The 16,751-nt window shown below is 39.7% G+C and overlaps 1 protein-coding gene across 2 annotated transcripts in view; it reads left to right on the top strand.

Annotated features, from left to right (window-relative positions):
- SHTN1 (shootin 1) overlaps positions 1-16,751 on the top strand; it is a 96,501-nt gene that overhangs the window by 49,334 nt on the left and 30,416 nt on the right. For both annotated transcript variants that reach the window (XM_025467358.3, XM_049103599.1), the window contains 4 exons: positions 155-301; positions 3,065-3,218; positions 5,333-5,432; positions 10,901-10,983. In XM_025467358.3, coding sequence (XP_025323143.1) covers positions 155-301; positions 3,065-3,218; positions 5,333-5,432; positions 10,901-10,983 — 484 coding nt within the window. The remainder of the gene's footprint in view (positions 1-154; positions 302-3,064; positions 3,219-5,332; positions 5,433-10,900; positions 10,984-16,751) is intronic.

Here is a 16,751-nt window from a genome sequence, read left to right as displayed (position 1 = left end):
CGATCATTACTTCTAAAAATGTAATACTGTACAATTCAGAAATTGCCTTTAACTTTTCAATAAAAATTCCACGTACTTTCCTGTTGCTTTGCTTTCAGTTGAGGAGATACGTGAGATTGATTGGCATGTACATTTTTGTAATTAACTCTTGCAGATGTTCATTGAACAGAACAAGCTAAAGAGGCAAAGCCACCTTCTGCTGCAGAGCTCTGCTCCTGACCAGCAGCTTTTGAAAGCTTTAGAAGAAAATGCAAAACTCATCCAGCAACTTGAAGAAGAGAGAATTCAGCATCAGAAAAAGGTAACAGATTTTCTTCTGGTGTCTTAATAACAGCCACAGACAGGAGAGGGCTAAGTCTGGTCACTTAAAGCCCCCTCGTTGGTCTTAGTAAATCTTTCTGGTTTTTCTGCTTTTTTAGAAAAAAGTAACTACCAAATGAACTTAATTTAGTGCCCAATTTATAGTGCACTATGTGGACTTCATTGTGGTCTTTAACCTATCCAAAGGTCTGAAGAAGCAAAGGAAAGAGAGAGAATTTAAAAGACCATGCACAGTGCACGGAATGCAAAATTGGGACATCTGTGAGTCGAATGTGTATTGGGGACTGCATACACAGGGAGCCTGCGTTCGTCTCCGAGAACTTACGAGAAGGCACAAGTGTTACTAAAAGAGGGAGGAAAGGAAAAGTCCATCGTTAGGGGTAATTGCTTGCTTAGAAAAAATTTCTGATTTTGTGAACCTCCACAAATGTATATGTTTAAAGACTTCCTAAGTGGTTATTTTATTTTGTTTGAGTGGAACTATTCCAGCTGACACAGCCCACCTTTGTGCGCCAGGCAGAAAAGGTAGTTGTTGTGGTAGGTGAGAGAGGAGGCGGGAGGGGAGGAGGCAGAGAGGTGGAACAGAGGCTTTGAAGTGAAGGAAACCACTTAAGAAAAATTACATCAATATTTATACTACTTACAGTACACCTCGTTTGTGAAGAAAAGGCTGTTGGCTGCTATTTATCACCTGTCAAAGTCTCTTTAAGCAATAATATTGACATTTAACCCTCGGAAGTTTCTGAAGTTTTTACAAAGTTGGTCCTGAGGCAGAGCGGATTTTTATTTTCCCCTCAGTAAGAAATGTTGGTGTATGCACAGGACCTCCAGATGAGTAGCTGGGAGCAGTGATTGCCCCTGGAAAGAGGACTAGGGAGGAGAGATTTTCCTCTTTCCTTCTATCTTCCTTCCTTCCTTCCTCCCTCCCTTCCTTCCTCCCATTCCTTATTCCCTCCTTCCTTCCTTCTCCTTTCTTTCCCTTCCTTTCTCTTCTTTCCTTCTTCTCTCCCTCTTTCCCTCCCTCCTTCTTTCCTCCCTCCCTTTCCTCCTTCTTTCCTCCCTTCCTTCTTTCCCTCCGTCCTTTCCCTTCCTTTCCTTTCTTCCTTCTTCCCTTCCTCCCTCCCTCCCTCCCTTCCTTCTTGTCCCCACAAACAGGGATTATCATTTCAAATAAAGAATAAAGGAATACTTATTTTTATGTAGCTCAAGCTAAAATTTTTCAGTTCTGAAAAACCTTAGTAGTAGTAGTTAACCCGTTTAGTAAACCACACAGGTCTAGAACCTCCTGAGTTGAACTGAGGTATGGGGCTCCATCGTTGGCTGTGTGCCTTGTTGGGGTAGGCGGAGCAAGTACCTGATGCTGAAGATTGGCTGAAAGTTGTAAATTGTTCCCATCAGTACTTCTAAGACTGTTAGACTGAACTGTGTAATCTTTCCTGGGGCGGTGGTGGTGGTTTAAATGGTTCTTACCTGCCTGTAAGTTCCCCTGCAGATTCTCCAGCTGTCTTTTAAACACCGTGTTGTTTCTATGGTGATAAAAACAATATATGTTTCTTCTCATAATTGGATGTTGAAAATACAGTACAAGTTAAAGAAGAAATTAAGATTGCCCAAGAATTCCATATTTTGGTACCTATCCAAACTTTACACAAATGGTTAAATGGTTAATTTTATGAATGTATGTACCATGCATACTGTTCTTCAACCTGATTTGTTTTTAGTTGGTAACATATCATCCCATGTTAGCATATAGTGAGCTTTGTGATTTTATTTTTATTTTTTAAAAACTTACATGTTTATTTTAGAGAAAGAGAACACACGTGGAGGGGCAAAGGGAGAGACTCTCAAGCAGACTCCATGCTCAACACGAAGCCCTATGAGGGTTCAGTCTCACAACCTGAGCTCATGACCTGAGCTGAAGCCAAGAGTAGAATGATCAATCAGCTGCACCACCTAGGTGCTCCAACTATATGATTTTAAATGGTTGTATAGTATTTTAGTTAGTGAATATACCATGATTTATTAAATCCATAATATTGGTGGATATTTGACTTATTTTCAATACTTTCCTGTTACAAGGAACACTGGTGAATAATGTAAATACTTGTCTTACTATTTCTTTTTTTGAGAGAGAGAAAACCTGTGAGTGGGGTGGCGGGGGTGGGACAGAGGGAGAGGGAGAGAATCTTAAGCATATTCCATACAGGGCTTGATCTCACCACCTTGAGGTCATGACCTGAGCTGAAATCAAGAATCCTCAGATGCTTGACCAACTGAGCCACCCAGGTGCCCCCTTACTATTTCTTTAAAGCAAGTTCTAAAAGCAGTGTTGCTGAATCAAACCATCTTTCCATTTGCTTTCTCGCTTTCTTTCCTTTTTTAAGGTTTTTGATACTTGTTACTGAATTATCCCCCTAAAGGTTCTTTTTCATGCTACCTGAATTTTCTCTTGAAAATGAGTATGAGGTAGTAATCTGTTTTAAATGAATCTCTTAGGTATTATTTTACCTTTTCGACCCATGTTTCAACACATAATTATCTGGGACATTTGTCTTCAATAAATTTATATTGGTTTAAATAGCTGGCATTTTCAATTATCATCTGTACTCCAGAATTTGCATGGTTTTTAAGATGGATTGGTAATCTCTTTGCTGTGACTTGCAAAGTAAAGGGAAACTGATCTTTCCCCCTTTAATTTTCCTTGACAAAGGCAAAGCTGTCAATGTCTGTTTATGAATTACAGGTGAAAGACTTAGAAGAGCAGCTAGAAAACGCAGCACTCCACAGAGAGATACGCAGCCTCAAACAGCAGCTGGGGCTTCTGGAAGAGGATAAAAGAGAACTGGAATTGAAATACCAGAATTCGGAGGAGAGAGCCAGAGATTTAAAGCATTCTGGTAAAAGTGTCCAGTGGGCCACTGTGTCTGAGTAGTCTGTGAATCCCCTGTGCCCAGCACAAAACCCAGCCCATAGCTAGTCCAGAATGCTTGGCTGAATGCTATAGGGGAATATCAAAATCGCTTCAGTAGAGTGGCCACTGTACTCCAGGGATTCACAAGCATGTAAAACTCTGTGGACTGAGAGCATGTGCAGGCCTCCCATGAAGAATGGAGAGACAAAGATACTGCTCATCTGACCAACATTTCGGCATTTCTCAGGGCTTCAGATGGGACAGATAGAAGTATTTATTTTGATCATTTTAGGGAGTGGTTTTTTTTTTTCCCCCTTTCCTTTTTTAGAGAGAGAGAGAGAGAGATGGAGAGAGAGAATCCCAAACAAGCTCCATTCCCAGCACAGAGCCCAACTTGGGGCTCGGTCTCACCACTCTGAGATCGTGACCTGAGCCAAAGTCAGGAGTCAAATGCTTACTTGACTGCACCACCCAGACGTCCCTTAGGGAGCATTTTTAAAAAGAATTAAACTTTTAAGGTTCATACAGCCCTCGTTTGTGGTCTAATTATACCCATGAACTAATACTTTCAGTGTCACACCTAACAATAAAATGGGCAACAATATGTATATTAAGTGGAAAAACTTTTAAAACACCAGGGGATATTTAAATCAAAGGATTTATTCATTCAGTTCCAGAAGGCTTGACAGGAATGTGTGAATTGGATTATTACACAGGGATAAGTAATAAGTAATAAGTTTCTGTTGGAAGGTAGGTGATTTAAGGAGGCAGGTTGTTCCCTTTTATAACAGCTTCAGTATTCACTGGAGATATTTTTGGTTAATTTTATACTAGAATTTTGAAATCCGTATAGAAGAACCTGGTAGGCCTTTTCTCCCCTTTAAAAAATATTCAATGCTTTCTAACCCGCAATGAAAATGAATTGCAATTTACTTCTTAAAAAATTGATCTAAAATTAAGATTCCATTCTTTTTAAGTGACTATCCAGGCAGCCTATGGCCAGAGCCATGTTTTTTATTGATAGAAGGGGCAGACACTAGAGATAACCTGAGATTCAGTTTCGAGTATGTTTTATTTAGTATCTGCTGTGTGTATAGCCAGCCTTACCCTAGGGTACTATAAGAAATCTAGAAGGAAAGAAACCACGCCTTTTGTCCTTGAGGAACTCACACTCTCTTTGGAGAGCCAGACACACACTTATAACTAGAGGACTCTTGGCTGTCCGAGAGCATAGCCCACACTGCTTATTTAAAGTGTTGAGCATAGAAACAAACAGGCAAGCTCATTGGGGGTGCAGTTACTCATGAAGAGAGGAAAGGCTGGGGTCAGCAGGTGCCGTTCCTGAGTGCAAACAGTATTCAGTACCTAGAGCCTATTGGAACCTGTCTTAGAGGTATTTGTGTCTGCGATATACATTGAAGTTGAGCTCCTTGAACTCAAAACTGTATCTTGAACAGCTTTGAGCATGAACCCGTTCACACTGTTGGGCTAAAATACCTGCTCCATTAAGGATGTGAATAAATTGAGGGGATAAATTATATTTCCAGAATCCTCCTTCAAAAGAGCAAAAAGGTTCTGAAGTGACAGTGTCTGAGTCTGGTCAAAATCAAGAACTCTGGGATTTGCAATTTTTGAAGGAAATTAGGTGGAGGAGGAAATTATGTTATTAAGATTCATTACTAAATGTCATCTTTAAAATTAATTCCTGGTCTATACATTTTAAAAGTCAAGTATTCACAATTTCTTAGTGTTCTGGGTAATACATGCCATTGTTAACAAATATTTCTTCAGCCTACTCGATCCCTGCTTCCCACCCATCCAGCTATTGTCCTGATTTTTTTTTCCTTTCCACAGTTGTATATACAGCAACAAGACAGTGACGTTTTCTTGTAAGCTGTGTAAGGCCTCCCGTGCATTAGTGGTAGCAGCCGGATGATGAAAAGGTTAAGCCGTTCTGCAGTTTCATACTGAGATTTCTAACTTTGCCTTAATACAAAGGACTTGATTTTGAAAGAGGTTATGTTTTCTCCTTTGTGTGGGTAAAAGGTGCTAAGTTGCTTGTTTCAGCTCTCTTCTTCTGAATGCTTACTCTCCGTGCAGTTGATGAACTCCAGAAACGGGTGAACCAGTCTGAGAACTCTGTACCTCCGCCACCTCCTCCTCCACCGCCGCTTCCCCCTCCTCCTCCCAACCCTATCCGGTAAGCACATGCAGGGGGACTGCTCTGCATCATGTCTTTCCCCGTCAGAGAACTGGAAGTGTATGCTAGAGGTGTCCCTTCTTAAAAAACAGAACCAAAACTATTGTCTTAGATTGCATCATTAGAAGGAGGGGTCGGAAAAACTCTGAAACATACCAGCCAGGATTTCTCCCAGAAATATTTTCTCTCTTTATCTCTTCCTCTCTCTCTCTCTCTTTCTCTCTTAGATTTTATTAATTTGTGAGAGACAGGCAGAGACACAGGCAGAGGGAGAAGCAGGCTCCCTGCAAGGAGCCTAGTGCGAGACTCGATCCCATGACCTTAAGCGGAAGGCAGACCCTCAACTGCCTGAGCCACCCAGGCATCCCTCTCAGAAAATTTTCTAAAGTCCAATGTGTCACTTCCTTCTTGTAATACATATAGAAAAGGCCCAAGAAACACCTGGCAGAAACATTCTTGTGGCCTTCCATGTCCTTCTGCTACCGATGTTCAGATTACATGTGGATGTTCCAAACCCAGGAGCTGGAGATTTGTTTAAAAAGTTAGATACTTCAGTATTAAGATTTCAGCCCATGATGTTAGGATTTCCTTTAAGTGGAAGACCAAGGAATTTTGAACTTTTCCTGGATGTTTTAATTGTTTTTATCTTTCCTTACCCTAATTTGAATTTGAAAAGCCTTGGTTTGTTCATTTACTTTAAAAATAAAAGTACTAAACGAAACAAAAACTTACCAGTACTAATTGTTACACACTAATAATTAAACTCAAAGTGCTAATTACGTTTTATCCCTAACCTCATATTTAAACCTTTAATAATGCTGAGAGAAGAATCTTCCATAAGAAGAAGAAATTATGTTTACGTTCTTGTGACAGGGAATCCTATATGCAGATAAGAATTCACTTTTTCTGAAGCCTGGGGTGACTCGGTGGTTTTGAGTGCCTGAATCAAGCACAGTACACCCCAGGAAGCCTAGAGGCAAGATTTGCCTCCTTTGTGGTTCTTCATTCCACCGTCCAGAATTACAGAAGACACAACCTGCTTGCCACTGTGACAACTTACTTCCTTGTGTCCTGATGTTAGCTGCGTCTGTATAATTTATTCTTGAACAAATGGACTTTAAAATTTGGCTAGATTTTCTTTTTTTTTTTTTTTTTACCTTTCATTAACTCATGCAATTTGTTTAATCCTTTCACACAGGGCCATTTATTCGTACTTTGCACCTTTGCCGATGCATGTGAATAGAATGAGTAGCATGTTCCTCCCACATGACTATGAAAATGGGACTTTGCCTTTTAAAAAGGATTCTCATTAGTTTTTCTTACTGAGGAGGGTAGGACATAATCTACTTTAAGCCATTGAAGTAGTTGAGGCAAAATAATTTTTACACGTGATTGATGGAAGAGTCCATTGAAAGAATTTCAGGTATTTTAAATTCTTTCTGTCCTGGGTAGCTAAATCCGTTGGAGATATTCTGAATGTGACATTTAAAACAAGAAATTCATCACTTAGCTCTTTTTCTAAGGTGTAGAATTTTGTGCTGATAATAAAGGTCACTACTGTGTATGAGGAGGGAGAGCTATTAAAATTGCGATTATAGTCTTGCCGTTGGCCTTTAATTTTTAGTCTCACAAGCCTGGAAACCTTTGGAATTAAAAGTAAAGTATAACCTAAATAGGATATTTTTCCAAAGAGCACTTTATAGTTTTACTGAGAAATGAATGTAGGATTCAGACTGTGTATATCTAAAGCATGAACTCTTATAAGGCCCTTTGAAGAAATTTTCGTTGAATAACATGAACAATTTTTATTTTAAGATGAATTTAAGTAGTATAAGATATAATTTCTCAGAAAGAGATTTCTTTTTCTTTTCTTTTTTTTCCTTTTTTTCTTTTTGGAGTTAGGAGTACTTTCTTGTCAAAGAAATACATTTGCATATCTATTGAGTTTCAATGGACTCTGAATCCACTAATCAAGATTTTCTAACTTTGGTCCTGAGCCACATTTGTTTTGCACTAACATAAATCATAGATAGAAATGAAAACCGGAAGAAAAAAAAAAGACTAGTACCTGCTCTTTTGCCCCAGGGGACAGGTGGGAGAGAGGAGTTGGAGGAAGAAGGTAGACCTTGGTCATGTTGTACCAGCCATAGCGAACACCGGGTAAATCCTGGGCAGGCATGGCTCACGAGGGGGTGGTAGAGTGTATTGGTATATTAGGGTTCTCCAGAGACACGGAAGTAGTAGGGGTGTGTGTATGTACATATGTACATACTTATGTATATATTGTGTGCATTCACATACAAGGTTTATTCTAAGGAATTAGTTCACAGGGTTATGGACTATGGCAAATCCCAGGGTGAGTCAAAAAGCTGGAGCCCAGGGAAAGCCTATGATATGGTCTCAGTCTGCACTTGAGCAGTCCAGACCCAGGAAGAGGTAGTGTTTCAAATCCAGAAGGAGGGAAAAGAAGATGTCCTGATTTTAAGCTAGTCAGGCAGGGGGAATTTTGTTTTACTTGGGGAAGGGTCATGCTTTTGTTTTATTCAGGCCTTCAGCTGATTGTATGAGGCCCACCCACATTAGAATAGTCTGCTTTACATGGGCTATTTATTTATTTATAAAAAATATTTTATTTATTCATGAGAGACACAGAAAGAGAGAGAGAGAGAGGCAGAGACACAGGCAGAGGGAGAAGCATACTCCATGCAGGGAGCCCGATGTGGGACTTGATCTCGTGTCTCCAGGATCACACCCTGGGCTGAAGGCGGTGCTAAACCACTGATCCACCTGGGCTGCCCTGGGCTAGCAATTTAAATGTTGATCTTATCCAGAACTCGCACAGAAACACCCAGAATAGTGTTGGACCACATACCTGAATATCCCATGATCCAGTCAGGCTGACTCATAACTTTAACCATCACAGTGGGTGTGAGGCACACTTATTAAAGAATTCCAAGGTAAATATTTTCCACCAAACTGTTCCATTTCTGGAGACTCTTGCCTGAAGCTTTTATCCATTCAGCTGAACTGGCTCTGAAGTGGGGCAATTTTAGCCAGAGTTTGAATTATGGGTCCCAGGTATCTCGTCTTGGTCTTCTGATCTGTCCTGTGGGACCTGCTCTATCTGTAGTCACAGAGGACTCTTTTAAAAAATATTATTACAGATGATTTTTCTCTGGGCACCATATGGGTTTCCAGCTTATACCTCAGTTCTGAACAGTGAAAGCACTTTCTCTCATCTATTTAGGTGGTTTTAGTGATGAATGTAGATTTTTGACTTTATATATGTAAACATATACAAATATTCCGAGCAGTACAAATATTCCTGCTTTGTCATCTTTATGTATGATAGTACAGCACTGAACATTTTAGAATCTGTGGTGGGTTCACCTGCAAAGTGTTGTGAGAGGGTAAGATGAGGCCCTCAACTGGGCAGCGCCACCCTACCTACTGGGGAACGTTAACCTGTAGACCTCGACTAGTCCTGCCTTCAGTGACAGAATGGGGAGAAGGAGCAAATAAAGTTTGCATTGTTTCATTTCTCCCAGCTTCTGGAATAAAATGTGCTTGTCGGTAAGTTCTAGAAATCTCACAGGGTAGAGCAGAATGTAGTGCTTTCTTGTTCAGTGTGTTTGGGAATTTTAAGAAAAGGCAGGTAAAGAGGGGATTAATAATCTAAAGGCAGAAGTAAGAGGTGAAAAATTAAGAAACACTGAGTTGTTCTCTACTCAGCCAGATATTGCTGTTTGAATCCAGGTGCCCCTTTTTCTAGAGTCAGCATTATGCTTTGCCTGTTTGGCTTCCTCAGGACTGACTGTATTTGGTCAAATCCAGTTTGCCACACCGAGAACATTTATAATGTAGTTGAAAGAATTCAGGAATTCTTGGTTCTTTTTTTTTTTCTTCTTGTAAGCTTTATTGAGGGGGACTGATAACATATATAAGAGCATACACCAACTTATATACAGTTTAAAAGTAATATAAAGTGAACATTATGTGTTCACTGTCCAAATCAAGAAACAGAAAAATACTGGTAGCCTAGAATCTTGTCCTTTTATCCTGTTTTTAAAGAAAAAAATTTTTGCCTGACATATATATATCCCTAAACTCCTATAAATATATGGTTTTTTTCTAACTATATAATTGGAATTTTACTGTATTCATTTGGGTCTTGTTCTTTTTACTCTACATTATTTTGTAAGATTCATCCATGTTATGTTGTGTAGCTAAAGTTCATCCATATTCATGGGTACATAATCCATTTTATGAATGTCTGAAAGTGTGTTTATCCGTTATGGTACATCTGCATTTAAGTTATTACCAGTTCAAGGAAGTTATGGAAATTCTGCGCGAGCATTCTTGTAAATGAATCCTGGTACACAAGTGCTTGCATTTCTATAAGGTATACAGAAATGGAATCCCTGGCTCCTAGGATATGTGTGTCTTCAGCTCCCCTGGATACTGCCAAATGGTTTTCCAAAGCAGCAGTTTTATTTCATACACAATCTTCAGTTTGAGAATTCCTGTTATTCCACAAACCTACCGATACTTGATATTATCAGACTTAAAATTTCTTTTCTGTTTGATGACTGTGTAGTAATATCTCAGTGTGGGTTTCATTTGTGTTTTCCTAGTAGCTAATGAAGTCAAGCACTTTGTTTTGGAAATTTGGACATCCTCTTTTATGGAGTTTCAAGGCTTTTGTCCATTTTCCTGTTGGGTTGTATGCTTTTTCTTATTGATCTGTAGAGTTTCTTCTTCTTTTTTAAAAAGTTTATTTATTTAAGTAATCTCTACATACAACATGGGGCTTGAACTCATGACCCCAAGATCGAGAGTCACATGCTCTTCCAACTTCTTTCACATGAGCCCACTAGGCATCCCTCTTTTTATTCTTTATGGTGTCTTTTAATATATGCAGGTCATAAAATTTTCCTGTAGTCAAATCTATCACAATTTGGATTTTACAGATTTTTAAAACATGGACCAGAGAGACTGTGGTCTAAATGTATTTTATCCCTTAAGTATCTGGTCTGTGTCATTCAGATTCAGATATTTTTATGCCCATATTTCACAGATAGATATTTACCAAAAACATTCCCTAATTCTTTCATCCTTCCCTCTTCCTCAAACATATTACATAGATAGCTATGTCTGAATTTTAGGTATGAATATTGACTTATTTTTCTGTTTTACTTAGCACTGTATTGGTAATTATAGTGGCCCCCTTCTTTGAGTAATGAGTTTGGTTTTATGTAGAAAAGGATGAGACCTCTTTCTCTTCTTTAAAGTGTTGAAAAGTTTAATAATTTATTAAAAGTAGAAAGTAGACTCTTAAATTCTAGCTATCCATTTATGCACCTAGAGAAGAATTGGATATTTACTGATTATTTTGAATCAATACATTTTATTTCTTGGATTATCAGGCATCCAGTAATTTCCTGTCATTCTTTTTCTTTCTCCTAAAGATCCCTCATGTCCATGATCCGGAAGCGATCCCATCCCAGCGGCAGTGGTGCTAAGAAAGAAAAGGCAGCTCAACCAGAAACAAGTAATTCTCATCCCTTTTGGTTTACTTTCAGTGGTTTCAACACAGTTTTTCAACAACACATTTTTTCGAGTTCTTTGTGAACAAACTGGGGAGAAATGTGAACTTAACAGCTGATAAGAAGGAACACGAATGAGCCTTCCTGTTGCTTCTTGTCTACAGCAGGTCAACTGTAATGTGTGGTCTGCGGGGATGTGTCTTCTTAGAGGATGAGGCACTTTACAGGAGGAGGTATAAAAGAAAGGGAAGGAGCAATTCTAGGTAAGGGGTTTGGGGAAAGAGTTTTTAGAGTTGATAGCCAGTAAACTGAGACTTGATGAAGCACTTGCTTTGTGCTGGTCTCATGCTGTAAACTGGTGACAGATGACATAGAAGTTACATTGAGTTGGGGGAGACAGGAAACAAACAAGGATATTACCTAGAGGAAGAGCACACGTTTGTAAGAGAGGATGGAGGTGGATGCTGGTGTCAGGAAGTGATGCTAAAGCCGAGTAGTTTGGATTTAGGAACTTGGATTGGGAGTGTTGAGAACGAAAGGAGTTCACATAGAGGGGCAACAGAATCAAAGGTCCAGAATGGGGAAGGAGCTTGGCATATTGGGAAACTAAAGTTTGTATTACAGGAACATGCGGTGCAAGAGAGGAAGTCTGAGCCAGGTTCTGGAGGCTGTGGTCAAGATTTTGAAATGTATCTTAAGGACAGTAGAAGTTTTAAGTAGGGGTGTGGCATGGTGAGATTTGTCTTTTTAAAGAAATAACATTGTTTGCAGCAAGAGGACAGGGCATAGATTGCAGAAGAAAGAGAGGATGAGGGGAGGCTGTCATTCAGATGCACGTGGCTCAGACGAGGGTGGTAGTGGAGACAGAAAGAAGTGGGTAAATCCAGGAGCAACTCTGGGAGATGCAGTTCATGGGAGTCTGACTCGCTGGAGAGGGAGAAGTAGAGGGTAACTTGAAGAGATGGGAGTGAAGGGAGAAGGGTTTTCCCACTGAGCAGAGGCACCCAGCAGGCAGGAGCCTGGGCGGCTCGTGGAGCTGCGGGCAGTTGGGTGTGCAGCCACAGCCAGGGCAACAGGGACCAGAAGAACCCACATTGAACTCAGCATGTTTGCTCAGCACCTGTTACTTCCAAAGCATGGCACATTTGCCTGGTTCAAGCCCAGTCTGGGGCAGATGTTCTGGGGCAGACGTCTTGGCCTCCTCTTCCTGCCCCCAGTGTTCATCAATCTGGTCCGGCCACTTTACTCTAGCTGTATCAGAACAGAATCCAAACCCTGCAGGCTGCTTTTGGGTGGTTCTCTGCTGTTATTTCAGCCTCATTTCTGTACACCTGCCCTACCTTATGGCTGGACCATTCCCTAGAAGTCCCCCGTGCACATGTCTTATCCTAATTCCAGAATTGCTCTGCCGCCTTCCCTATAGTCAGAGCTTTCTGGGGCAGGGTGCTCTAATTTTACATCTCCTGTGTAGGTTCCAGGCTCTTCCTCCACTTCCTCTTATGAGCTCCTTAGTATTGGCTCATTGCTGCATGTTGCTGTAGCATTGTGCTTCAGATTTTATGATGCCCCATCTCCTAGCCTCTCTGTCCTGTTTGGGGTTATTTCCACATCTCTCTCCCGAAATCGGTTGCAGACTTTGAGGGCTTACTCCTGTCTGCAAGTCTCCCACAGCTTGGAGGCACCTTCAGTGAATCTAAGTTGAGACCTAGCTCCATCTTTCTTAGCCAGACACTCACAGCACCATTATAGATAAAAGCTAATTGATTTTGTCTATATAAATTACTTTTGGTGCCTGCCTCCTACAACCCTTTGGAAACTATTCCTCTCATTGTACTGCTGAAAAGGACATTCTGCTTGCCACAAGGCATTGGGGATTCTGAAGTCCTGTCTTTGGTCATTTCAGGGCAGCCCTGCTCTGTGTTACTGTCTAGAAGCCTTCTTGACACTCTAATTAAAATTAAAATTTTGTTTGTTTCAATCTTGTTTTGTAACAATCAATAAGACGTAGAGGAGGAGAAGGGCAGTCAGAATAAAATGATTTCCCCTTCTAATGTCTAAGTAAATTTCCCTTTTACTAATGTCTAAGTAAATGACATTATTAGCTTGTCAACCTTGATAACACCCTTAAATTAAAAAAAAAAAAAAAAAAAAAAAAAAAAAAAAAAAGCATTCTAAGCTTATTAACCCCGGTGTTGGAAATCATACAGTTTTCCTTATGAAAGTGATGTTTCATTTACAATTCATGAAATGATGCAGTATTCTCTCCCTCATTCTTGAGCTACTGGATTGTTACCAGGGATGTGTGTCTAAGTAGAATTAGAAGTCACTCATGAGATTTTAAACTGAAGCCACTGCCTTAAATGATGTGAACCATAGACGTACATGGTTGGAGCTTTTCCCTGTCTGGCAGGGTAGTTTTTTATAGTGTCTTATTAACAGTTCACACCAAAAATAGTTGTTGAATGAATAAATCAATAATGATTAAAAGCATGATGAATGAATGAAGAACATCAAGCATTGTAGTCATCTGTGACACTTTGGAGTTTATATTTGTCAGTCAGGACCGGTTTTGCTATCACAGTATTATCTTTTTGTTAGCATCTTATGATGGCTCTCATCAGCTGATTGGTATGCTTCTCAGACCTGATGAATGAAGAAACTTTTATTGCTAGGGTATGGCTCTTAAAAAGTCTACTTGTAGGGGAAGGTCTGCGCAATATTTTATTTTATTTATTTTTTTTAAGAGTTTATTTATTTATTCATGAGAGACACAGAGAGAGAGAGAGAGAGAGGCAGAGACACAGGCAGAGGAGAAGCAGGCTTCACACAGGGAGCCCAACGCAGGACTCAATCCCGGGACTCCAGGATCAGGCCCTGGGCCAAAGGCCGCACCAAACCGCTGAGCCACCGGGCTGCCCTCTGTGCAATATTTTAGAAGTAGTTTTATGGTGTCGATGTAAGAAATAATCAACAGACTTTGAATTAATAACTAATTTTGAGAAGAATAAATTTATTGAACAAGTTCTGAGGTTTCAGAGATATGCTTGGTATTTATCAAATGCCTAGGTCATTATTATGTTGGCATTTTCTTACCTTAGTTTGCTAACCTGCTGAGTGGGGATAATCATAGTTCTTGTTTCATAGGGTGGTGGTGAGAATTAATGAGTCTCCTAACATGTAAAGTACTTAGAATAGTACCCAGCATATAGAAAATACCAAAATGTTAGCTATTAAAAGAAAAAGGGTTCCAACCACTCTTTGAAGGGTAGAAATCCTCATTTGGCAGGTTCTTGTGATTGTTGTAGTTAAGGAAATATCCTTAACTTTATGACCTGAGGTCAAATTCAAACTTACTCAACCACGATGTGTTCTTCAGAAATTTTGTTCATCACAGTGCCATAAGATTCTTTTTATGTGCCTTTTTAAAAATGTTAGTGAAAGAGAAAAGTAATCCTGTGGAATTTAGAAAATAATTTTCATTTCTTCTAGGTAATAACAAAAGGTTTTATTGAGCAACAAGGTGATGGTTTTGTCTGTGGGTTTTTTCTTTGAAGAACGAACTTATTTTTCAAGTGGGTCTTAAAATTTAAGTCTCAATTAATTACATGTAGCTTTCTGATCCAAGACTGACCTTGAAGCACTACCTCAGAGAACATTTGATTTGATTTTCCTGTGGCAGTTCAGTGACATTAGACCTGTTGTCTCCATTTGTCCCTTTTTTTAATCTACAGTATCCTGCACATTTCCATTGTCCTTCTGATTACATGCTTTTGTGAGACAATTACCAACTGTGTGATCACAGAAAGAATTACAAAACATGCCATGAGCTCTCTGTAGGTGATTCTTGCAGATTTATTAGAACTGCTTAATAGTTTGGAAGTTCGTATAGATTGCTTTTTGCTAGTTCAAAAACAGGGTCGGTGAGAGAGAAGGCTTGTGTAGCTTAACCTAGCGTTGCCCTTGTATTGTGCCCGCATAGGGAATCTGATAAGAGTGATTTCTTTTCCTTAAGACCAATTAAGCCTTTACATTTGAAAAAGACTAAGAAATTAAAGCCTGGTTTATAATCTGTACACAATACAGATAGTAGCACTTCTCTGAATTATCACTATGATTCTGGCAAGCAAAAATAAGAAACTACTTTAAATTCCTGTTATGTTAGATGCTGCAGCAGATTTGAATGGTGTCGACCATAATTCTCCATCTGTCTGCCTTAATTAGTTTTTGTATGGTGCATTTAATTGGGTTTCAGTCCTTCCTTACAGAGCACTAATCTGTTTGTCGGCGGTGTTCTGTTGCCATGCAGCTCTTCTCAAGTCTCACTCAAAATGGCAGGCTTTCTGAAAAATCACATGTTTTTTTTGGATTAAAAAAAAAAAAATTCTCAGGAATAGATTGCATACCCTTACCAGGTGCTCAAATGGCAGATCTGTGTTTTATCTCCCCGGACTCTGAATGGGGTCAGCACAAGCACCATGTAGTACATAACGGGTATTCAGATATTGAATGAGTGAGTGAGTGAATGAATGAATGAATGAATTTCAATCCACAGTAATTTTCTTGTCTGTCCTCTTGTTGATGTTTGGGAGCCATCTGCAGAAGCTGCCCGAGAAAATGCAGCTTAAGGGCAGAGTTGATCCACCCACAGTTTGCGTTCTTTCATTTACTAGTGGGTGAGTTCTGACTCTGGTGCCATGTTTTCCACGTTGCCTGGCAAAAGATGCTTTCTTGCCATCTGGATCTGAAACATACGGTTTGGATATTGAGAACTTTTTATTCCCTGCGTTTCAATGGCCTATGAAGATGACATGACCCTGTTTGAAATTAGGACTTTATCAGAAGACGTAGGTTGTACAGGGAATGTAGAGGTGATCTCATCACTGTGGTGCTGCCTCACTGAGAATGGTGGAACCTTCTGGGTTCTTCTAGTTGCTCCCCTAGGCATGACGTAAGAGGAATAGCTACTCAGCGTTAGCGTGAATTCCACGTGGCAGAAAAAAAAGCCACGGTGTAGGCTTCATTAGTGCAGAGCCCAGCATGCCTGTCCATTGGCCTGGGGACATCGTCGTGATGGCCTCCGTTTAGAAGCTGTCCTTTTGAGCTTTAGCTGTTTCTACTCAAATATCAAAAATATTAATAGCCACATAAAGCCAAAACTTCCAATAAGTCCATCAGTGGGTGGTTACTTGCTGCGGGCCTACCATACGCCCTGCGTTGTAGACTGTGCTCAAAGAGCCTAAGAGGAAGGTCTTCATGAGGTATTTAAACTTAAATTAATCAGTTCCAGGGAATGAGACAGATGTAAGCAGGAGATCTAGAATGGCACTAATTGTGATAAATGTTGCAAAAACGATTGAGTGCTTTTGGTCCGGCTATTGTGCGACAGACAAATTTCATTATTCTGACCAATAGCTTTAAGCCTCCGCCTTAGCTGTATTCATCTAATTGATGTATATTTCAACAGTTTTATTGTTTTTTTGCAGCAAAACAGTGCAAAGGTTAAACAATAGATAGTCAAAAAATTTTTAATCAAATTTAATTACTTAATTGCAATCCTTTCTGGGTGTATGTTTTCTTTTAACATTGAAAATTTAAAAAGACTTGAAAAGGTTTGTTTAAAATGCTTCTTTGATTCCTAAACAAAAGATGGCAATTTAAAAGTAGATTTCACCTATCTGGTGTTCATCCTGATTGTAGATTTCTTACAACAAGTTAACAGATCGCTTTTATCTTTTATTTCCAAATGGGCTTTTTGATAGTTATTCCTTCTTGG

The sequence above is a fragment of the Canis lupus genome, chromosome 28, assembly GCF_003254725.2.
Source record: "Canis lupus dingo isolate Sandy chromosome 28, ASM325472v2, whole genome shotgun sequence".
NCBI lineage: Eukaryota > Metazoa > Chordata > Mammalia > Carnivora > Canidae > Canis > Canis lupus.
This window is presented reverse-complemented; position numbering and strand designations above follow the sequence as displayed.